General features: G+C 48.7%; 1 protein-coding gene across 1 annotated transcript in view; it reads left to right on the top strand.

Annotated features, from left to right (window-relative positions):
* Positions 1–24,732, top strand: part of MACROH2A2 (macroH2A.2 histone) — a 52,210-nt gene that overhangs the window by 23,547 nt on the left and 3,931 nt on the right. Inside the window, exons 3-7 of the mRNA XM_079135806.1 lie at positions 8,041–8,147; positions 9,355–9,552; positions 11,537–11,647; positions 13,370–13,469; positions 18,904–18,993. Of these exons, the coding sequence (XP_078991932.1) occupies positions 8,041–8,147; positions 9,355–9,552; positions 11,537–11,647; positions 13,370–13,469; positions 18,904–18,993 (606 nt within the window). The remainder of the gene's footprint in view (positions 1–8,040; positions 8,148–9,354; positions 9,553–11,536; positions 11,648–13,369; positions 13,470–18,903; positions 18,994–24,732) is intronic.

The following is a 24,732-nucleotide window of genomic DNA, read 5'->3' as shown; positions in this document are numbered from 1 at the left end:
GGACGCTGAAGGCCAGGGCTGGCACTGGGGGGACTCTAGGTGAAGAACTGTTGTCAAGAAGTAAGTCAGAGTCCAGGAGACTAGTGGGAGCTGTTTTAGTGTCCCCCCTGAAACGGGCAGTGGCCAGGACTGGGGCTGCACCGAGGGCGGATAGAAGTGTGACCTGGAGGTGAGGCGGGTAGGGTCCACTCCAGGCAGTCCTGGACAGGCCAGTGGGAGGGCGTCAGTGACGACGGGCACGGACTGGCTGCTCTCTGCGGGCCAAGCTGCACAGTGTTAGTCTCTTGTTATGGCTGTACCCAAAACGCCTGACAGCCTAGAGGAGGAGAAGTCAATTCTCCTGGACTCACTGCTTCAGACGTTCCATTGCTTTGGGCCCAAGGAGAGTCAGAACATCATGGTGGACGGCCAGGACAGGGAGCCTGGATCTGCTCACGGCCACCAGGAAGCAGAGAGAGAGGGGAAGGGGCCACAGGGAAGATGGGCCCTTCCAGGGGACACTCTTGGGGACCCACCTCCTCCAGCCAGGCCCCACCTGCCTACAGCTACCACCTGGTTGGTCCCTTCAAACTAGGATGGAGCGATGGGCCACAACTCATTTCACCTGGGAACGTTCCTGCTTAGCACAGGAGCTTCGGCTGAAGATACCTTGTATCCAAACCATAACACCCTGGAGGGGAGCGGCCGTGTGGGCGGGGAGACTGGAGGATGGGGAGTGAGGTCCCACAGCTCAACGAGGGAGGCAAGAGGGAGAAGCACGGGCAGCTTCGGGGCTGCGTGTGGGATCTGTGGAGTTTGGGTGTCTGTAAGATGCCCAGGAGGGCAGCGTGCACAGGAAGCCAGATCCTACCGGCCTGACCTGGAATCTGACTCTGCCATTTATCAGTTACGAATCCCTCCCTGGCCCTCATGTTACTGTGAGTGCCGCTCAGCACGTTGGCAGCTCTGCAGGGAAGACCTCCCAGGTGTGTCTTTGGCCCAAAGTGACCTCAGGTTGGGGACACAGAGGAAGACTTGAGGTCCTGGGAGTGAGTGGGGTCACGCAGAGAGAAAGTGCAGCCACAAGACAGAGTCCAGCACCCAGCTCAGGGGACGCCATGGTGCCTCGGTAGAGGGAGAAAGCTGGCAGAGGAGGCGGGAGTGGGCAATGCCAGAAAAGCCAGCGGGGGGGGGGGGGGGGGGGGCTGACTCTAAAGAACCTGCTGATAAGAACCAGGCAAGGGCAGAGGATCCACCTGCTCAACGTCATGGAACCTTCCTCGGCCGGGATGAGGCGGGTGGTCAAAGCCTAACTGCAGTAGGTGGGAAAGTGGAAGCTGGAAATGAGGGACAGTGAAAGGGGCAGAGGGCGGGGCGGAGATGCGGGAGTTGAGTGGGTGACGGTTCCCACGGGGGATGCTCAAAAAATTCTGGCAATGACAGTGATGGTTACTCGCGCAACATTATGGATGCACTCGATGCCACTGGGTTGTATACTTAGAATAATTAAAGTAGGAAATTGTAGGTAAAGACCAAGCACCTTATGAGAAACAAGGCAGCTTGGGCCTTCGCGGACTACCAGAACGTTAGTCCCAGCACCAATGAGTCCTGGTCCCTGCAGGAAGGAGAGCGAGCAGCTGGGGCCTCAGGGACAGGGAACCCGTGGGGAAGCCAGACCAAGGACTCAGAGCTGGCTGGAGCCCCGACCCCACGTGAGAGGCAGCTCCTCCAGCTCCCAGAAGCAGCTGGAAGCAGGTGCTCAGATCACAGTGTCCTCCTGTCGGGACACGGGTGTCACCTACACACCCTCCAGGATCACGCAGGTACAGCCTCTCCCAAGCGACCCTTGTAACTGAACTTTAAAGTCACAGTGCTCAGTTCCAATCTGCCTCCCAGATCTCTGAGGCAGACCATGAACTGGATCCCTCTGCTGACATCCTGAGGGTCATGCAGGCCACAGGCCAGGGCTTCCTGAGGCCAGGTTACCTTGCCTCCGGTTTACACGTTTGTGGTTTCTGAAGGTCGCTGCCTCTGGAAGGCGCTTAGGGCCCCAGGAAGGGCCAATCAAAAAAGACTAGGCTGCCACAGTCAAAAGTTGCACAGATCTCAGCAAAACTGAGTAAGGGAGTGCCAGGCAAGGCAGGAGGGGCTGCCTGACCAGCCCCAGTGTCACACACACAGGTTCTGGTCCCAGTTGGTTGGGGAGATTGCATGAGCTGGCAAAGAATGTCACCCACCTGCTCAACTAAAGATCCCATTGACCCGAACATGCTCAGAACAGTCTGCAAATTCCTATCTCAGTTCCTTGGCACAGAGAATCTGGCAATATTGTCCCAGTTCACATCTCCAGTGTAAGTGGGGAAATGCATTGAAAACACAAGCCCCAAAGTTCTGGAAAAAGTATTTTTCACTTCCACACACACACACGTGCACGCATTTATATATAACATATTGATCAACCATACATAATAAATATATTTACCAACCATAAACATATTCTAAATGTAAGATATGGAGAATGAATTATTTATAACTATTTTTGGTGATCATGTGTTCAGTAATATATTTTTACAGGGCAAATAAGTCTTAAAACAGGGATGAATTTCAGGGCACTCTTGTTAACTCAGTGTGTAGCACAGAAACCTGTCATTTACACACCATTTCTAGAAAATTGGGTCTCTCCACTTAATACCAAGCATTTTCTTATCTAAATATTTTTGTTTATTATACTGTGTTTTGAAAAGAGTGCTTTGTGAGCCAGGGTCATGTTTGGGTTGTGCTGGTCACACACTGCACAAGGACACGACTTGAAGAAGTATACTTGCCATCAGAGTGCAAAAAAATTGTTTATTTATTATAGAGACTGCCAGCAGATGGCAGTCAAGTGTCTTGGGGAAGGGGCGTCTTTTTCTTTTTTGCACAAATGTACCTATGGGCCATCGGGGCCTCCTTAGCATGAATCTGTAGGACAGAACGAGGGCTGGGGAAGTCACTTAGATGCCATTGCAGTTACCTGCACTAGAAGAGAAGAGCAGCTTCACTCAGGTAATGGAACAGGAGGAGGAAAGGTGTGTAGGACTGATGAAGCCCATGTGGTTCCTGGGAGAAGGGGACAGAAGGAAGAGGAAAGGCAGGAATGACTGGCAGCTCTCCTAGGAGTCATTTGTGGACAGAGCTGCAGTCCCAAGAGAGACGGGAGAGGGGTCGGGGGATATGATTTTGATTTGGAGATGTGGTGAGCTTGGCTGGCCTGTGGACCCCTTGGAGCAGGTAGCATGGGCCGGGCTGGAGGTAGGTGGGCAGGGCTGGAGGGATGGGCTCTCCCAGAAGACTGCAGAGCCCAAGCAGAACAGTGGGCATGGACAGAGCCCGGGGGCACTCCTACTTTTGGGGGCAAGAGAACAAGGAAAAAGAGACCAGGAAAGGAAACAGTCTTGAAGGGATGGCCACTCCGTGTCCCCTGTCCCAACCCTACATTTAACGTGGAAGTTCCCATCTTCTGTGAGCTGGAGAAATCCAGTGTTTTTGTGTGCAGAGTGAAAGAACACCCACTCTCCCAAAATAATGAGCGTGAACTTGGCCACACCCTTTGGCTAAAGAAACCATTCCTTAACTACCGCTCAGCCATCTTCCACGTGGACATTACGGCTGGACCCCAAGCGCAGGGTCTGCTCCAGAGCTCTGTGGGCTCCCATGGGCGCTTCAACCACTTAGCAGAATAACAGTCTTCCTGCAAATTCTGCAGTAAAACAAATATGTATAAATCCAGTTCCCTGATTGCCAACGTAAAGATTCTTTTGCCCCCGGGATCAATAAAATAACTGAAGAATGTAGCAAGCTTTTATCACCCATGTGATAATAACAATGTCATAATAATATTCAGAATTTGAAGGATGATTGATGCCATGTAAATGGTGACATCCCTGTCCCAAAGATGCCCAGACCAAACATCCAAAAAGATAAGCGCCAGTTGATCTAGATTTTCTACTCTCTATTATGTAGAAGATTTTAAAGAAAAAAGTCCCACCTCTGTTTTTTGCACAGAGCACATGATCAGGATTTTCCTCCTTACAAATTCTTTCAGAAGGTCTGGTTCAAGAGGGATTGCGCGTTCGCCGAGTTCCGCCAGCCGAGCTCCGCCAGCGTGCCCCTCACCCCATGTTGCTGTGTGCTAAATCTCTGCCTTTCTCTTCCTGTGCTTCTTTGATTCCAGCAGATTCTCTGCCTGTAGATCTACTGTCCATGCATTTGTCTGACAAGCTGAAAGCAACCTGATCTTCCTCAGGGGCTTCCTGAAGCCTCCAAGCATACGGAGCTCCCCGTTAGCCCTCCTCTCACACAGATGGTGGGTTTTTGAATTTGGGGAGGATGCTTTTCCTCTCCCTCTAAATGCAGGTAACAGGAGGCGATGGTCCGTGATGCTAAATCCAGTTCCATTGCTCAGAAACTTAAAGTTGAGAGGCTCCCAGATCCCCCTCTTTCCATCTAGAAAAGGGAGTGAGCTGAGAGTTCCTTCCTCCAGAATGTGCACTGGGAAGTGATAGTCCCAGAGCGAGCAGGTGCTGCAAACCCCACTTCCTGGTGCACAGGAAATTGGAACCTACTCCTGCGGGCTCTGTAACCCCATTTCTAGTTGATGTGCATCATTTTTAAGAGAAAGAAAAGGAGAGAGCAACCAATGTAGCAAATTAGACTAATACCAGCATTAATTTCAAATTATCCTTTCCATTGTCCCAACGAGGATGCTTATACTTTTTTGGTTGGGAAAGCATGGATTGTCAGCAAACACAATATACATTGCTTAAATCTGGGAAAGACGGGAGAATGAATTTGCAGCGATTTAGCACTTTGCATTATGGAAATGCCACATAAATATTTAACTCTAATGTTTATTTTATTCTAATTTTTGTTAATCACATTTGCTTAGTTAATATGGCATACTTATGCCAAGTTTCTTGCCACAGATTTTATGAATGATGGCAATTTCATGTGCTGTTTTATTTGAAATTAGGTTGATTGTAAAGACTCACACAGAATTGCCTGTTAATTTCAGGACTGAGTATTGATGCCACTGTACCAGCAGATTCCCCCAGCACACACTCGTGTGACACACTACATATTCACACAAGGGCACAGACGCACACTCTCCAACCCCCATTATCGGTGAGACAGTACGTTGGCACATCGCTTCTTCTCTAAGGAGAGGAATCTTTCTTTAAAGCTTCCTTCCTATTTCTAGTGGCAGACAAATGTGATTTGCACAAAATCCTCCTAAAATTAAGGAAGAAAGAGAAATAACAAAACAAGACAGAGGAGGAAGGTGGGAAGCATGCAGATGGTAGAAACGCTATTCATTCTCACATGTTGGACCACAAAACTGTGATAGTGTGTAAAACAGTTGGACAATTCCTTTTTATCAGCATTTGTTTAAGCATTTCTTTTAGTTGTCAATGGACCTTTATTATGTTTATTTATTTTTATGTGGTGCTGAGGATCAAACTCAGTGCCTCACACACGCTAGGCAAGCGCTCTAACACTGAGCCACAACCCCAACCCTTATCAACATTTTAAAATTTTTTTTATTTGTTCTAATTAGTTGTACATAACTGTAGAATCATTTATACATTTTGATAGATCATATATAAATGGAGTATAATTTCTCATTTTTCTGATTGTACATATTGCAGGATCACATCGGTCATGCAGTCATACATGTACATGAGGCAATAATGTCTGTTTCACTCTACTGTCCTTCCTACCCCCAGATATCTTCCCCTTCCTTCATTCCCCTCTACCTAATAAAAAGTAACTATTCTTTCATGGCACCCCACCCCCTGTGCTTTATTGTGAATTAGCATCTACATATCAGAGAAAACATTCAGCCTTTGGTTTTTGGGGATTGGTTTATTTCACTTAGCATGATATTCTCCAATTCCATCCATTTACCAACAAATGTCATAATTTCATTCTTCTTCAAAGGTGAGTAATATTCCATCATATATATATATATATATGACATTTTCTTTATCCATTCATCTGTTTGGGGCATCTATGTTGGTTACATAGTTTAGTTATTGTGAGTTGAGCTGCTGTAAACATTGATGTGGCTGCGTCACTGTAGTATGCTAACTTTAAGTTCTTTGGGTATAAACCGAGGAGCTGGGTGAAATGTTGTTTCCTTTCCAAGTTTTCTGAGGAATCTCCATACTGCTTTCCATAATGGTTGCACTATTTTGCATTTCCACCAGCAATATATGAGTGTACCCTTTTCCCCACATCCTTGTCAACTTTTATCGTTGCTTATATTCTTGATCATTGCCATTCTGATTGGAGTGAGATGAAATCTTAGAGTAGTTTTGATTTGCATTTCTTAATTGCTAGAGATGTTGAACACTTTTTCAGATATCTTCTTCTGTGAAGTGTTTGTTCAGTTCCTTAGCCCATTGATTGATTGGGTTATTTGGGTGTTTTTGGTGTTAAGTTTTTTGAGTTATTTATTTATCCTAGAGATTAATGCTTTATCTGAGGTGCATGTGGTAAAGATTTTCTCCCAACCTGTAGGCTCTCTCTTCACATTATTGATTGTCTCTTTTGCTGAGAAGAGGCTTTTTAGTTTGAATCCATCCCAATTATTGATTCTTGATTTAACTTCTTGCACTTTAGGGGTTTGTTAAGGAAGTCAGATCCTAGGCCAACATGGTGAAGATTTGGGCCTACTTTTTCTTCAGTAGTCACAGGGTCTCTGTTCTAGTGCCTAAGTCTTTGATCCACTGAGTTGAGTTTCATGCAGGGTGAGAGATAAAGGCTTAATTTCATTTCCAGTCTTCCCAGCACCATTGTTGAATAGGCTATCTCTCCTCCAATGTATATTTTTGGCTCCTTTGTCTAATATGAGATACCTGTATTTATGTGGGTTTGTCTCTGTGTCTTCTATTCTGTACCATTGGTCTACGAGTCTGTTTTGGTGCCAATACCATGCTGGTTTTGTCACTATTGCTCTGTAGTATGGTTTGAGTAGTTTAGTATGAGGTACACAGTTTGAGGCCTGGTATGGTGATGACTCCTGCTTCACTCTTCTTGCTAAGAATTGCTTTGGCTATTCTGGGTCTCTTATTTTTCCAGGTGAATTTCATGATTGCTTCTCACACTTTCACATTCACTGAACACCATGCTGAAACCTGAGAGCTGCCCTCTTGCCCAGGACTTGTGGCTCTCATGGTTGGGAATTCACTTTTTACGCTAAGCATTTCCTCATCCCACAGTGAAAGTCTGTTCTTCCCATCCGCTTGCTCAAAAAAAGAAGGGAGGAAGGAGAATCTAAAGGGATACCGATGGGTCCCCCAGGCAGCCTTTATACTGTGTCACCATTCTCCAGAGTCAGCCCTGCTCGCTATAGACTGAAATCCAGATCCTACGTTAAGATTCTGTTTTGGTCAAGATTCACTTCTGCCGACAGTATCTTAAAGAAGAGAGTTATTTCACTCTTATATAAACGAAATTTAGAAAGATGGTCCCAACAATAAGAAGACTCAGTTTCCTTCTGTCTTGTTGCTCTACCATCCACGACTTCTTGGCCATAGATGGCTGCCCAAATTCCAGCCATTGCATCCTCAGTCCATCAGTAGAAAGGAAAGAAGGGCACAGCTCCTTTATTAATAGATTCTTCACAGAAGCCCCATATATCACAACAGCTTGCCTTCCATTGGCCAGAACTCAGTTACATGATCACATTTATCAACAGGGAGGATGGAAAATGTAGTCTTTGTTCCTGAGGTTAAGGGGTCAGGAAAAAAAAATCAGAAACTGGTATACTAAGGAAGAAGAGGGAGGAATTAATTTTGAGGAGCAACTAGATGACTTTGCTACAGGATCATATAGGAGGTCTTGCTAAAGTATCTTACTTATCTATAACCTGAGTTCATTTCAGCTTTCTGGATTTCTCAAGCCCAGGCATAAAAATCACAAATTGATGAATGCCGCCAATCTTGAAAGCCATTCCTCAAGAAAAGGATCTTGGACCCCATTCTGTGATTGTCTGTTAATGCCCCCTTGTAATTTCAGCGGAAATCTTAGAACTGGCGGGGAATGCCGCAAGGGACAACAAGAAGGCCCGGATAGCCCCCAGACACATCCTGCTGGCTGTGGCCAATGACGAGGAGCTCAACCAGGTATGACCGAGGCTCAGACAGCCGTGGGACGGGTTTGCCAAGCACGCTTCTGCGGGTGGACCCAACCGGCCACGGTCTTCCCTGTGACAGTTCCAAATCCCATCTATGCCAAAAAAAAAAAAATCAGACTGGGTAAGAGAAGGAGAAATTCTGCTATCTCTGTCTTTCAGAGTCAGAATTAAGTTGCCCCGGAATAGATCCCATTATGCGTTCTGGATCTTGCCAGACTCCTCAGTAAAGATAAGCCCCCCCGTTGCTGAGAAGGGGCAGCACAGAGTTCCGCCCTCCGGAGTCTCTTCACCCAGATCACACTGGTGATTTATTCTCACGAGAACAGAAACTCCTTATTTACTTATTGGAACTGATCCTTTGTATTTTGAAACTAAGTCCAAAGTCCAGTGAACACCCCACTCCCACCCCAGGATACATAAGGCGGTGGGTAAATAGTAGAATTTTTATTTATATTTGTTTTCTAATCTCATTCTTCTCAAGCTGTAGTGGAGAATCATTTCCTATTGCCCAGTGTCCTAGACTGAAACTAGGTAATAAAAATGGATTACTAGGAAAGTTTCAAAAAGACATATGAACTACAAGCCACAACTGTTCATTATCAGATTTAACAGGTCTGCAATGACTGTCAGTTTGCTCTAAACATGTCTAGACTCTTACTTCCAAATTCTATGCTTCTCTTGTCCCAGTTGGGGAACTAACAGATTAGAGGTGAGCCCTGGTCTCAGATCACCCTTGGGGCCATGCTGGCTTAGAATATGCAGAATATATTAGTGTAGCGGGAAACATCAATTATTTGCAAATAAGTAAGCCTCTCCACAGGAGGTACCTGGCCAGTAAAACCTGGAGGTTTTACTGATGATCGTGTGTTGGAGAGTATGCAGACCGCGGGTGTGTTGTGAACCGGGCTGGTCTTTGCGTTGACCTTTGAACCCAGTCTTGTTCAGCTGTGCTCCTCCGATGTGAAGCCCTTCATCCTCTGTCGCCTTCTGGAAGCCCTGAGCCCTGGGTGGCATCCCTGGTTTCGACTTGCATGACCCTTTTGTTTTGCTGCCTTGCAACCTACAGAGACATGCTCTCCAAGTCCAAGAGGGACTTAAATGTGTACCGTGTCATGTCTTCAGGAAAGCACAGAACTGTTTTAAATCCAGAACCAACGAGCTCTTGGCCATATGAGTGCATGCATTTCTCTCTTCAGCTGCTCAAAGGAGTGACCATCGCCAGCGGAGGTGTCCTGCCCAGAATTCACCCCGAACTGCTGGCCAAAAAGCGAGGGACCAAAGGCAAGTCGGAAACTATCCTCTCTCCACCCCCAGAGAAAAGAGGAAGGAAGGCCACGTCAGGCAAGAAGGGAGGCAAGAAGTCCAAGGCTGCCAAGCCACGGACGTCCAAAAAGGTGAGCCCAGGCACTCCCCCTAGTGGTCCAGATGTTCATGTCCTCCCACAATTCCTTGGCAGAAACCTGACCCCCAAGGGATGGGACTCGAGAGGCCTCTGGCAGGCGATGAGGTCTGGGTGGCTCAAATGGCTCAACCCTCATACACGAGATCAGAGGAGCCTGAGGGAGCCAGCGTGCTGCTGCACGCCTGCGATCCCAGGGGCTTGGGAGGCTGAGGCGGGAGGATTGTGAGTTCAAAGTTATCCTCAGCAATTTAGCAAGGCCCTAAATAACTCAGTGAGACCTTGTCTCTAAATAAAACGTTTATAAAAAAGGGCTGGGGATGTGGCTCAGTGTAAGTGCCCCTGAGTTCAATCCCTGATACCAAAAAGGAGCAGCCTGAGGGAGCCTGTCCTGCCCCCCAGCATGTGAGGACCCAGCAAGAAGGCCTCCTCTGTGAGGAAGGGGCCCTCACCAGGCACAAACTGCCAGAGGCTAGATCTTGAAACTTCCAGCCTCCAGAGCAATAAGAGTACATTTTGTTGTTGATAAGCCACCCAGGCAAGGGTGTTTTGCTATAGCAGCCTGAATAGACTAAGACACCCCAGAATGAGAAAAAAGTTTAAGGACAAAATGACGAGGGCACAGTCGGCATCTCCAGAGGACTGAGGGCTCTGCAGCTTGGTGCTTGAAGAACGTGTAGGGGAAAGAAAGGACCCTCGAGATCAGAGCTCTTGTCATCACACAGGGTGTGCCCGAGATTCCCAGCCCCGAGGTGGGAGAGGCGGAGACAGTAGCCTGGAGTCCTGCTCTCGTTCCCCAGGGGCATGTTAGACAATCCTCATTCTCCATGGACGGTTCCCTTGGTGGGCAGGTCAGATGCCAGAGGTCGTGGGTGGCTTGCTAAGCTAAGTGCCTTTAGTTCAATGGCACCACTTGTGGAATGATATTTTCTTTTTTCCTGTTTTTTTTTTTTTTTTTTTTTTCTTTTTCTTTTTGCGATACCGGGGATCGAACCCACGACCTTGCCCACGTTAGGCAAGCACTCTACCACTAAGCTAAACCCCCAGCCCTGGAGTAATTAATACTTTCAGATGCTGCCCCGTGCGGTAACCACCAGTCACGTGTGGCTATTGGAACTTGAATTAAAATTAAGCCACATGAAAAATTCAGTATCTGGAAGGCTCTGGCCACCTTTCAAGCCCTCAGTAGCACTCGGCTGTTGACACAGAGGGGCTGCGTCTCGGGAAGTTTTGCTGGACAGCAGTGCTGCTGTCGAGGTGGCAAAATTCACTCTGCAGACGTCCCTACATAAAAGATCATTCAGGAGCGGGCGCCCTTACCACGGACCCCAGCGAGACCCTGGGGAGAGGGGAGGTTGAGCAATGTGCTGGGACCACCCCGCTTGGCCCTGATGTCTGTCATCACAAACTGCAGGCATGGAGCCTGCAGAGAGGTTGACGCATCCCGGCAAATGAGGACTTCAGGGAGCTGTGAACTCCTTTCATACACTCCACTTTTTTGCAGGACCCTTTTCTTTTCCTCGCCTCGCTGTCCCTTCATAGAATGGCAGAGGGCGGGACCGGAGCTCGCTGGTAGGGCATGAGCTTAGCATGCACAGGGCCCTAGAGATGGATCCTCGCATCAAAAGAAAAGCTTCCAGGCGTGGTGGTGCATGCCTGTCATCCCAACCATGTGTGAGGCTGAAAGAGGAGGATCATGAATTGGAGGCCAGCTCCAGCAAACGTTACCTAGACCTAGGCTCAAAATTTCAAAAAAAAATTTTTTTTTTAAGACTGGGGGTGTAGCTCTGTGGCACAGTGCCCATGGGTTCTGTCTTTAGATCAAAAGAAAAGAACAGAAAGAAAGAAAAGGAATGGCAGAGCATAACTTCTAAAGACTCCTTTCATATCCAAGCTGGCATCGTCGTGGCAAGAGCTTAATGCAGCCACACTAGGCTTTCTCTGAATTGTTCTCATCTGTCCTGATTTTTTACCAACAGTCCAAACCAAAGGACAGCGATAAAGAAGGAACTTCAAATTCCACCTCCGAAGATGGGCCAGGGGATGGATTCACCATCCTGTCTTCTAAGAGCCTTGTTCTAGGGCAGAAGGTAATAAAGAGAATCGTAATGTGCTGCCATAAAACACTATTGCATTTTTATAACCTACTCTTTCCAAGCAGTGACGCCACCTTCATCCCTTGCTTCCTTAATATGACTTCCACCCTAGTTTTGAACTATTCATTTCTAAACTAACAAGCTATGGTGATTTCTGCACCGTGAGAATGAGCCAACAGTTTAGTGCTGAGGTTGGCCATGCCGACCTTGGTCAGCCAAAGGTAACATAGAGCTTTCTGGTCAGTAGATAGGATGACATTACGTTCCCCAGATCCCAGTTATTTCTGCACCCACTAAAAAAACAATCCATAGCTAACTGCCTCCAACAGCTTCAGAGAGACCTGTCTTCAGGGTCTGATGTTATTTATCAGAGGAAGAAAATAGAAATACATGTTTCCTGAATACCCCTGGTGTTGGAAATGAATTATTTGCCAATAAGTCAGTCTGCTTGCCTTCCCTGGCTGCAGAAGGAAAATAAACAGGGTTATACATTTGAACAGTCTCTAGCAACACAACAGTCACCCAGTCAGACATGCAAATAATTCATTCCCACAAGTGTGAAGTTTACTGAGCAGACAATTTATCTACCCAGTCAACTGGGGCTGAAATAAGACACACAGGGAAATAGCCGGTTAATCATCTCTGGTCCCTGAGCGTTCACCGCCTGACAATAGAGTGAACCGCCACTCCAACCTCTAGAAAAGTATGCAGTAAGAAGAGCATAAATGTGACCAGTTCCTAATTCATCTCTGCCCAAGCAGAGCAGGAAGCAAAGAGGAGGAATTTATGACCCCTCCAGGGGTTCTCCATGGTGACATGATGATTAGCTTTCCCTCTCTTATCTACGGGATTGCCAAGTTCTTGCTCACCTGGGGGAAACTCCCCACCCATGTGGTCCCCCAAAGGCAAGGTGGCCAGACAGAGGCAGGTCGCAAACCCAGAGCCCATTCCTCCCCTCCTGCAAGAGCACTGGCCTCAATGCTGTACCCCAAAACTCTGGGGCTGCTCAGGGGGAAATGCAGAACCCTGAGAAGAAAATGCCAGCCCTGAGCCTCTCTCCCTCACAGAAGCTGCTCAGAGGATGTTGCACAAAAAAAAAAAAAAAAATCAAGGCCACTGGGGTGGGAACCAAAGGCGTAAACCATAAGGGAAAGAAATGAGAAGTTCCATTCTTGTTCAGGCAGATTTGTTGCATTCTCTAGCCTCAAAGCGAAAATCAAATCCACTGAGCTCGCACGAGCCTCTTCAAACCCAAACACCAGCTGGGCGCGGTGGCGCCCTGTCTCAAAATAAAATAAAGTCAAATAAACAGAGCTGGACATGGAGTGTTAGAGTGCCTCTGGGTTCATTCCCTCAAAATAAAAATAAGTATAAAGGGCATGGGGGCACAAGTTTGGAATCCCAGGAACTCGGGGGGGACTGAAGAGGATTGCAAGTTCAAGGCTGGGTTGGGCAACCGGACAAGGCCCGGCCTCAAAATAAAATGAAAAGGGCTGGGGATACGGCTCAGGGGGAAAGCGCTTGCCTAACACGCACAAGGCCCTGGGTTCCATCCCCAGCACCATAAGGAAAAAAATAAAGCCCCAAACCTGGGAAACATTTGCTCCACATGCAGCCCCTGTGTTGACGTTCAGTATGAATTATTGAAAGTACATGGAAGATTCTTCCATGGAATTTGACCTTTCCCATATTTTTCCTCTTTTCTTCTTAACTCAGCTGTCCCTGACCCAGAGTGACATCAGCCATATTGGCTCCATGAGAGTGGAGGGCATTGTCCACCCAACCACAGCCGAAATTGACCTCAAGGAAGATATAGGTAAGGTCCTGAGACTTCAGCAGAGGTGGCACCCGGCCAGGCACGTCGTCATAAAGTCAGCCATTGTCCACAGGGTCCCCTGTCTCTGTATGTCATTGAACAGCATCCCTGCAGAGTAACTCAGACACATATTTCGTGAGATTCATATTGAAGTATCGTATAGAGACACATCGTCAGCATATGACTTGATGAATTTTTCTCAAAGCAAATACCACCAAGCCACCAGCACCTAGGTCAGGAAGCAGTCCCTTAGGGCACCCCAGTAGCCTCCGCAGCCGCCCCCCACCCCCACTGCCGTCTTCTCCAGGGGCCACCTCTGCCCTGTCTTCTCACACCTGGAGGGGCTTCGTCTCTTGAACTTTATTTAAGTGACATCAGGTACTCTCCCGTGTCTGGCTCCTTGTCCTCAGCACTGTGTCTGTGAGATCCAGCCATGCTGGGTGGCCCCTCATATTCTGGGCCGCACAGCATTACTCTGGATAGATAGACCCCAGTTTATCCACCCTTTCTGCCATTGATGGCATCTGAGTAGTTTCCAGATTATTCTACATGTTTTGGATGAAACCTCAGGCCCTTTGTAAGCCATACTGAGGATGCTATTGGTAAAAGGGGACATGCAGTGGTCTGTAAGGCCCTGAGCACTGGGCTATCTTACCAGTGGTTTCCACCTGTCGCGGGAGTGGGGGAGGGCCCTGGAAACACCAGCACAGCAGGTGGCCACCACCCCACCCACTTGTCACCATCTTGTCCATTTTTACAAGACAGAACTACCTTTGCTCCCCATTGAAAGGGTATAGTGAACAAAGGAAAGGCCCTGTTGTCCCCAGGGTGGGGGCTTGCCTCTTGTGGGGGCCCTGAGAGGAGAGATGGTGGAAAGGTGGCCAGATGGTTAAGAGAGCAGGTTTTGAGCCCACCTGATCTGTGTCCTGGCTTTTACAAATCAGCTCCCAGGGCTGGTTTTAGAGCTCAGTTGGTAAAGTGCTTGCCCAGCAAGTACAGACCCTGGGTTCAACCCTAGCACCAAAAAATAAATCAATAAATAATCACCTCCTGCTCTGTGACCTTGGGAAGTTTTCTTTTTTTTTTTTTTTTTAATATCTTTATTTTATTAATTTATTTTTATGGGGTGCTGAGGATCGAACCCAGTGCCTCACACATACCAGGCAAGTGCTCCACCACTGAGCCACAACCCCAGCCCTGGGCAGTTTTCTTAACTTGGCTAAACCTCCGTTTCCTCATCTGAAACTGAGAATAGAATTTGTCTCACGTCGTGCTGCGAAGATTAAGTAGATAACACACACACAGGGCTCGGTGAAGAGCTGGGCTCACAACATTTAATAATTGAGAGTCTATTATCGTTGCTGTGTTGTCAGCAGGCCCAGCTGTCATGAATCAGTTCTCCACCACGAACCCCAAAGCAAGCATCCCATGCAGCTAAGACCATGATTTATCCTTTTTTTTTAGGAATTGAACCCAGGGGTGCTCTGAACCACAACCCACACCCTGTTTTAGGTCTATATTAAGACAGGGTCTCTCTAAATTGCTGAGGCTCACCTCAAACTTGCGATCTTCCTGCCTCGGCCTCCTGAGTGCTGGGATCACAGGCGTGCACCACCGTGCCCAGCAACATGCTTTATTCTTTTAAAATATTATGTTAGGGGCAGTAGGTGTAATTCAGTGGGGAAGTCCAGGGTTTGATCCCCAATTCCCTCTGCATGCAAAAAAACTAAAATGAGTTATTACAAAAAAATTTTAGCATACACACAAATAGGAAAATGTAATGAACCCTTCATCAGATGCAAGAGTCAGCTGCAAGCGTGATCGAGCATGTTTCAGCTTTTAACCCCTCCACGTGCTTCCAGACAAGATATTCTTTTATCTCTGAGTGGTTTAGAACACTCTCCAAAAGATAAGGCTAATTTTTAACAACATGAGCATAATACCATTATTATGCCTTAAAAATATAACTTCATATCAACATATAATGATATTCAGATTCCAATTATATCATGAATGTCAATTTTTTCAATTGATTCAGAATCCAAATGAATCCACACACTGCAGCTGGCTGATAAGTCTCTGCGCTCCTCGGTTCCCCTTTCATCTCTCTTTTTCATTTCTTTGCAAATTTATTTGTTGAGGAAACCAGGCCACTTGTCCTGGAGGGATTTTGTTTGTTTGCATCCACATTAAACATCTTTTCTTCTCTGTATATTTTTGTTGTTTTATTTTGTTTTGTTTTTATAAATCGGTAGTTAGATCTAGAGACTGAACGAGATTCAAGTTCAGGAAATCTGGGGCTGGGGATGAAGCTCGATGGCAGAGTACAGGAGGCCTTGAGTTCAGTTCCCAACACCATAAATAATAATTTGAACCAGACTCCTGGGTCAGGGATGCCTTTTTGCAACAGGATGCGGTTGCCTCTCTGCATGACACTAGCAGCCATCGACGCCCTTCCCTAGCTTGCCCGTTTGCCCAGGGTTGCTAAGGATGGATACTGTGATTCTAGCGTTTCTTCATTCCTCATGGGACTGCTTCCACAGAGAGAAACTGCCTCCCCAGCCCTCCAGGCTGCTTTGTTCTTAGTGAACACGGTGGCCTCACCTTGCCTCTGCATATCTCCATTTGGTCCCTGACCTGAAGGCAGGGTGCAGCAGCTTTGGTTTCTCGGCTTCTCTGTATGAACTGCCTCCCAGCTTCAGTTACCAGCCTTCCTCAGGCTTCTGGACCCAGCAGATCCATACTGACCGGGAGTCTGGGAGCCAGAGAAGAGATTCAGAGGGGGTCGACATAGCCTGCAACCACCATTTCCTGGTCATATCATTGAAACCCAAGTACCAACTGGACTAGGTGGTGCATGCCTATAACCCCAGTGACTCAGGAGGCTGAGAAGGGAGGATTGCAAGCTCCAGGCTGGCCTCAGAAATTTAGTGAGCCCTCCACAACTTAGCAAGACCCTGTCTCAAAATAAAAAATAAAAAGGACTAAGGATGTAGCCTAGTGGTAAAGGTCCCCTGGGTTTCATCCCCAGTACCAAAAAAAAAAAAAAGGAAAGAAACCCAAGTACCTGGCCGAGGAGCAAAGCAGAGGAGGGAGGCAGAGGAGGGAGGCAGCGGGCGAGACTTTAGAGTTCAGCAGCAGCAGTCTGAGCCCGTGGTTCCCAATGCCCTGTGGTTTCAGTAAGTGCCCCACTGGCTGGAGGAAGATGCCACAAGAGTGACTTTGGATTCACCCACAGCAGGCAGGGGCTGTGACCAAGTAGAGCCAACAGCCAGCTTCAAGTGTGGCCTGTTCTCATTCAGCTACAGTTGCTAGCTACACTGCCCAACAGGCTCCAGCGGCACTCGCTCTCACAGTTACTGCTGCCTAGGCATGCGCAGCCGGCACAGCTGCAGTTACCATGCCCAGTCCTACAACAGCTGTTGCTCTGGAGGCTACCCCTGACACACAGCAACAAGAAGCCCCCCCCCCCCCCAGCAACTACACAAAACCAGCTCCTGGCTGGGCGCAGTGACACACACCTGTAATCCCAGCAGCTCGGGAGGCTGAGGCAGGAGGATCACACGTTCAAAACCAGCCTCAGCAGCTTAGCAAGGCCATAAGCAACTTAGTGAGACCCTATCTCTAAATAAAAAATAAAAAGGGATGGGGATGTGGCTCAGTGGTTGAGTGTCCCTGAGTCCGACAATTCCTGGTACAAAAAAAAAAAAGTCCACAGCTGCTGTTTTAACTTACAATCATAGGAGTTCAACCAACAGCCAGCGGCAATGGCTGTCGCTCTGGTGCCACGGTCAGGCCTCAACTGTCTATTGCTGAAACCTGCCACCACACGGCCCCCAAAGCAGGTGGTGGCCAAGGCGCAAGTCAGTATACTCAAGCCCAGGAAAAAGAGAAAAGAAAAGGAGAAACACAGCCCCTTAATGAAGAAGCCCCCTCCCCAGAGAGTGACTGCTAGAGTAGGCATTTGTCCTGACTGATCTGCACAAACTGTGGCTCTCCAAAAACACTTGAGTGTCTCGAGTGTAGGAAATCTAACACTGAGGCCCTAGGGAGGCCTCTGAACCGGATGACGATGACAATGGTGATAGGGATGATGATGAGGATCCCTTATCCAAAATGTTGGGGATCCCTTATCAAAAAGTGTTTCAGAGTTTGGATTTTTTCAGATTTGGGACTATTTGCACATACATGAGAAATCTTGGAGAGGGGACCCAAGTCTAAATACAAAACTCATTTAGGTTTCATTTACACCTCATACCCATAACCTGAAGGTAATTTTATATGATATTTTCGGTGCACTTGAGTTTTGACGGTGACGCACTCATCACATGAGGTCAGGTGTGGAATTTTCCATATGGTTCCATATTGATACTCAAAATCTTTTGGATTTGGACCAATTTGGATTTGGGGATTTCAGATTAGGATGCTCAATCCATAAAGATAACTAATAAAGAGAGAAGTGAGACTTGCCCCAGATATCAGATCACCAAATTCACTAGAAGATGAGAACATCTGAGGAGAAACAGCTCATCGCCCGTGGAGAATAGCTGCCATCCTAGTCTGACCAATACCCATGGCCTCTCAGAGACATGGGAACAGGGGAAGAGGTGCTGGGTCCTCTGGTGCACCCAGGTGGGGTTCCTGCTTGACCAGGACCGCACATTCCCGCTGTCTCTTGGGGGCCCCACTTGACCTCTGTAGAGGCCAAACCCCACGATATTGAAGAACTTTCCCGAATGTCAAAGCTGGGGCAGCTCTCCCCACAGAAGTCCTTGGAGATCAGCCTCCCAAATTTCTGCATGTTTCCACTGCAAAGTGAGGCCTCCGCTGGAGGAGCGGCATACTGTGCTGCCCTGGGCCTGTGTCCATCCTCTGACCCAAGGACTTAGAACTTGCGGCTAATGACAGCAGGTCTACAGAACTCTGTGACTGCTGAACCCGTAGAGCAGAACTAGCATCTCAGCCAAAAGAAAGAAGGAAATAAGTCATCTCCAGGGCTGGAAATCACCTGTTAAAAGGTCCTTTAAAGCAGCTTGCCAATCAGCCGGGCACAGGAGCACATGCCCATAATCACAGCAACTCAGGAGGCTGAGGTGGAAGGATTACAAGTTCAAGGCCAGCCTCAGCAACTTAGCAAGACCTTGTATCAAAATAAAAAATAAAAAGGTCTGGAGATGCCGCTCAGTGGTCGTGCATCCCTGGGTTCAATCCCCAACCCCTAGTAGTGGGAAAAAGAGAGAGACTTGCTAACCTAAGTCAGTTACACCAGAGGCTCAAAGACCCCCAGACCAGTGATCCCTGGCAAACCAGGATGACAGCCAGGAAGTAAAATTTCTAGTGTCTAAGGATGCCCTCCCCTGGCCTACGAAGAATATGGCCAACATGTGATCATATTGAAAACACACCATGCGGCTTCCCTTGTTCTCCTCTGCAGGGAAAGCCCTGGAAAAGGCTGGGGGCAAAGAGTTCTTGGAAACAGTAAAGGAGCTTCGCAAATCCCAAGGCCCTTTGGAAGTGGCTGAAGGTAAGCATAGATCGGGCTCCTCTTCCGCAGGGCCCCGCCCCATCCTCACCAGACTCTGGCCTCGGGCTCACGCGTATCCAACGTCTGCAACGGAACATGCCGTAACTAATCTCCAAGCCATTTCAGCGTCTCTGATGACTTGAGCAGGCCCGTGGAGATCATTTCATATGTTCTGGGGACTGTAAGTGTCTGGATAGTTCATGTCCATGTACATCAGATCCCCGCAGAATGGCGGACTTTGTGTCTGCGGTGAGATACGTAGGACTTAAATCTTGCCATTATAACCATCTAAAGTGCGTGAATCCGGTGGCACTAGGTACTTAACGAAGTCATACAGCCATGGCCACTGCCTACCTCCAGAGCTTTTTTATCACCTTGAACAGAAGCCCCACCCCACTGAGCAGTCACCACACGCACTTCCCCAGGCCCTGGCGACCACTGATCTACTTTCTGTCTCTGCAAATTTCCTACTCTGGACAGTTTGCATCAATGGAATCATACAGTGAGTGGCCCTTTGGGTCTGGCTTCTTTCACGTAACATGATATTTTTGAATTTCATCCGTGTGGTAGCATGTATCAGTACTTCTCTCCCTTTTATGGCTGAATAGTATTCTACCTTGTTTATCCATCCACCTTTGGCTACTGTACACCTGTGCAGGTTTTGGTGTGGACACCGGGTGTCATGGCTACTGGTAAGGGGATCCAACTTCAGAGCCACGTTCCCACCACACCATCCCCAGACCAGTCCCTCACGGTGCTGCACTAATGCAGTGACCGCAGAGGCCAGGGGAACCTGCTGCTGTCCTTGGACATAATAAATCGGCAGTGAGGGGAAGGTGTTTGGGCCTCTGACTCCTTGGGGAGGTGAGTCCCACTTGGGGGTGGGACACTGTGACCATGGTCACGAGCAAGCAGGGAGGAGAGAGCAGTAGCCAAGGTGAGCTGAGCCCACGGGCTGCGTGACGAGGTCTGGATCTGACTCTGTGTGGACCAGAAAGGCCACCTGGAAGTTCAGGCAGGGGACTGTCATGATCAGACTAGACTGTTCGAGAAATAATGGGAGTTCCCAGTCTAGAAAGAACAGGAGTCCATACTTTAAAGTCCACATGTAATGTGGGCAAAATGTCCTTTTTTAAACTGTTAAGACAGCACCTTTGAACATAGGATCAGCATGTGTGCAGATGGAAATAGAAGACTTGTGTGCAGCCGCCACAGTGTCATTGCAGCCGCAGGGCCACCAGGATCCAGGGAAGGGACTCTGCAGAGCCACAAGGTCAGCTCTTGCCTGGTGATGGACAGCAGTCACTGGTAGAAGGAGCAGAGCTAGGCTCACTGCTCAAAGCAAGGGGCTGGAGAAAATTCCCCTAGTCTTTCCGAAGGCAAAGCTCTGACCACCTCCCAGGGCTTTGGCTTGGGTGAAATCTAGCTTTCTGGGGTAGAGAAAGGGGTCCAGATCTCCTCACCCAGACCCAAGGTCACATTGTCCACTGACCTCAGCGTCTAGATGAACCACATCCCATCACCTTGAGACAAAACCCAAAACCATTTAAGGCTGCACCTGGTCTGGGGGCTTGGGGTCTGGGGGAGGCTCCCAGCCCCCTGCCCGACAGGGTGGGAGGGAGAGAAAAGTAGCTGCTCTCCCCAGAACGAAAGACTCTGGCACGCTTCTAAACAGTTCCAGAGGCAGAAAAAACAAGGTGTAGAAGCAGTATTTAAAAAGATCATAGATGAGAATTTTCTGGAATTAAACATGAGCCCTCCAATTGAAAATATCAGGCATTATAAATGAAAATAGATCCAAAACCTGACCCATCCTAATGAAGGGTCAGAAGTTCAGAAATCAAGAGAAACCTCCAAAGCGACCCAAGAGAACAGGTAGGTCATTTGTAAAGAAATGACAGTTCCAATGACCGCAGACTCCGCCGCCGCCCCCCCCCCCCCCCCCCCGGCAGCAACTCCATCCTGGAAACAGGAAAGAAATGTCTTCAAAGCACTGAAGGGAAAAAGAAAAACACGCCAACCAAGAATTCCGCGTGTTGCTATGTTTTCATTCAAGAGTGAGGGTTAGCAGGGCAGGATGGCACATGCCAGTAATCCCAGCAACTTCAAGGCTGAGGCAGGAGGATCCCAAGTTCAAGGCCAGCCTCAGCAACTTAGCAAGACCCTCTCTCAAAATAAAAAGTAAAAAGGGCTGGAGATGTAGCTCAGTGGTAAAGCACCTCTGGGTTCAATCCCCAATACAAAAAGAGAGAGAGAGAGAGAGAGAAAGAGTGAGAGTAAATAATGCACAATTTCAGACATGCAAAAATTGAGAGGCAGCCATTCAGAACCTTCTGGAAGGAACCAGAAGTCAATCAGAAGGAAGTGGAGGGCTGCAGGAAGCAGTCGTAAATTGATGCAAATATGTTGTGTCTAGGTATGTGCAGTCTGGGGCCAGTTAGGGCTCGCAGCCTGGGAAGAAGGGAAAAGGGGAGAGAGTTCATTAGGATCTGACTTCATGTTTCATTTAATTAAAAGACACCCTTGGTTTTAAGATATGCCTTTACTGTATGGACCACTAAGATTAGATTTCAACAGTGGGCTAATAGGAGACCTCGCATGAGGCTGGGACATTCAGATTAAGAGCATGGTGATCTACCTGCAGAAAGGACAGTCAGTACCCGTCTTGACTTTGCATTGGGTGGAAAGAGGTGGGGAGGAAAGGCCGCTTGCTGGTCGACCTGAACTGTAAACCAGTACTTCTGCAGGTTTGCAGCCAGGTTCGGTGCTGCCCAAAACCTCAGGGAGAGAGGTCGGTGGGGTGTGACCTCTGTTTGGTAGTGTCCCCAGGTGACATAGAAGGAAATGCAACTTTTTTTTCTGAAAGAACTCAGCTTCAATCTTGGCTGACAGCAATTGTAAGATGCACCCTGATTTCAAAAATATTAAAATAAGTAAAAAAATATTAAATGGCCTGGGGATGTGACTCGGTGGCCGAGCACTTCCCTAGCACGCACTGGGCCCTAGGTTCAATCCCAGCATCACCACGACAAAAAAGACAATTTAATAATTTTTTAAAGTGCACTTGGGATAGGTAAAGAAAGCAGATCAACAACAGTGCAGTCCCACCCTGATGTACAGGGTGTGACGAGGGCACATTAGGAAATATTTTAGGAGCAGCACCAGTGAGGGGCAGCACCAGATAGCAGCTTAGTCGGGAGGGGATGCCAAGGACGGATGCAGATGAGTAAGTGGATGGAGAGTCAGACTTCCCACTCATTCTGTGGTTATTCAAGCACCTGCCCTACCACATGCTGCCCTGGGAAGTGACAGAGACTATGGCAGACACATCCCTGAATTTGTTGTAGGACTCAGAGCCAGTTTGAGTTAAGCATCTGCAGTGCACACTGCAGGGTGGGAGCGGGGTGGTTGTGAAGGTGGTCCCTGCACACTCCTTTGGAATTTGACAAGTGAATGACGATTTTGCTGGGCACATGTTGGGCCTGGGGCACCAGAAAGGTCACAGGGTGCAGGGTGCTGTTGAAAGCCGACAGGGAGATGGCTTGCAGATGGATCCTGCAGCAGGCAAGAGCCCTGGACCCCACAGGCAGGAAGACCGAGGCAGCTGTGGGAAGCTGAAGCCCCATTAGAAGGAAGACCATGGGGTCATGGAGACCAGGGATCCGAAGTGCCCCCTGGCAGGACAACAGGGTGCCCTGCAGTTCCTTTTTGCTATGGTGATGCCTGAGAACATGTCAGGTATTCCACACTGTGACGGTCCTCTGAGGGAAGGTTCTGGAAGCTTGTAGCAGCAGCATGCCATCCTCAGAAAGCACCTCAGCAGGTGAAAGTGTTCCACCAGGGACATCACATCAATCAGAGATGGCTGCGGGCCAGTCCGTCAGTGGGGTTAGTGGGTGCTTATACCAAGTGCTTATACCAACAGCATGACCCATCCCAGGCACCTCTGGGGAGCATCGTAAGCCACGGCAGCTGATGCCGTTTCCCATTTCCAGTTGTCATGGAGATGCGGTGCTCTGGATTGAAGTGCTATCATGGGCTACCTTCAAAATTATTTTTCTCCCCTTGATGGAATGTTTCATGCTGCCAATAGGCATATTCCTCTCGTTTAAAAATGACTTTAGATTCAGAAGAATATCATTCAGCTGGTAACATGACTATAGTTAAAAAATATACAAAATAAATTAGGCATGGGTGTGAAGAACCAACCCCTCCAGCCCATGAGAGCAGCAAGAGCCTCAGAAAAATTGCCCCAATCAGGGCCAAATCAGGGTCCTAGGTTCTCTGCAGAACAGCCCCAGGTTCCAGGTTCCAGGGCACCATGTCCAGATCAATCGGCCACATTCTGCCTCTGCATACAAACACACAAGGTCATAAAGTCAGTCCACGTGCTACGAAGCCCACTGTCCCTCCCTCCACGTGGACTGGCTCATTCCCGTTTGATTCTGTTAGACCCACTCCGCACTGGGAAGGCGAGGCGCTTACAGCCTACTGACTGACTGGGGGTCCCCTGGACTTAGTCTCCAGCCATCCAAGCAAGTAGTTACAGCATCTCTGACACTGTGGGATCACTAGGACGCACTTCTCATAAACTAGGGGGGCATCACGTATTTCGGATAAATCTCCCAAGCCAACCCCACACCTGGCTCCAGAGCTGGCAGACACGTGTATGTCACAAGCACTGCCCTGGTGGCCATGACTGCCCCAGAGTGCCAAGGCACCCAGAGCCTGGCCACTTTAGGAGGACTAGGGACCCTTGAGGCACAGAGCCCAGCTCCACCAGGCAGGTGGCTTAGGGACAAGCAGCACGGGACTGAAGCTACAGCTGCCCCAGGGTTCTAAGTAGGGCCAGTGGGTCAGAGGACTGCTGCCCTGGGGATGGGCAGCCACGGGGACGTCCCTCAAACTCAGCAGCCACAGTGCTTATCGGCTCCGTTGCCAACGGGAACGATGTTCAGGGGAGTAAAAAGTAAGACAAAGAAGAATGGGCCAGGCTGGCGTGATTGACATTTGAAATTGTGGGTCCAGGTTGGCTGGGTCTCACTTTGAACCCCTGCTGTCTGCAGGATACACAGAGGCCACCCAGTACCGCGACAGGCCGAGGAAATGTACGACCAAGTTAGACGGCTCAGGAGGGCCCCCAAATCCCAAGAGCACAGCACAGGCCTACACCAGACCCAGGCGGGATGTCTGTGGGGCCGGGGTCGGACAGACACAGCTGTTTTTAAAACTGTGGCATCTCTTTCCCGTGCTGCCCTGACACGTGACCACAAACTTGGTGGCTTCAAACACAGATACGTTCTTCGAGCGATGAGGTCAGCAGTCCACAGCGAGCTCTCAGGACCGAGACCAGGGTGTCACAGGGCCGGTGCCTTCTGGAGGCGCAGGGAGAGGCCTGCCCTGCCCTTCCCGGCTCCAGGCCCTAGCATCCTTGGCCCCTGGACAGGGCGCCCCATCTCTGCGTCTGCCACCACCTTGCTGTCTCCCACTTTGGGCCTTCCTGCCTGCCGCCCTCTCAGAGGACCCACCTGATCACATTCTAGGGCCCAGCAGATCATCCAGGACAATCTCCTGTTTAGTCACATCGGGAAATTCCCTCTGGCCACGGGGGTCAGGGCGCATCCACAGGTCCCAGGGGTTAGGACCTGGGTGTTGTGGCGAGGCCATTACCCAATCTACCGTGGCACCAGAGAACATGCAGATGTGTTCCTGCGACCAAAACCCCTGTGAGCAGGCTCC

Source organism: Sciurus vulgaris (genome assembly GCF_902686455.1).
Source record: "Sciurus vulgaris genome assembly, chromosome: 4".
Taxonomy (NCBI): domain Eukaryota; kingdom Metazoa; phylum Chordata; class Mammalia; order Rodentia; family Sciuridae; genus Sciurus; species Sciurus vulgaris.
Note: the sequence above shows the minus strand (reverse complement) of the source record. Positions and strands in the feature narration are given on the sequence as shown.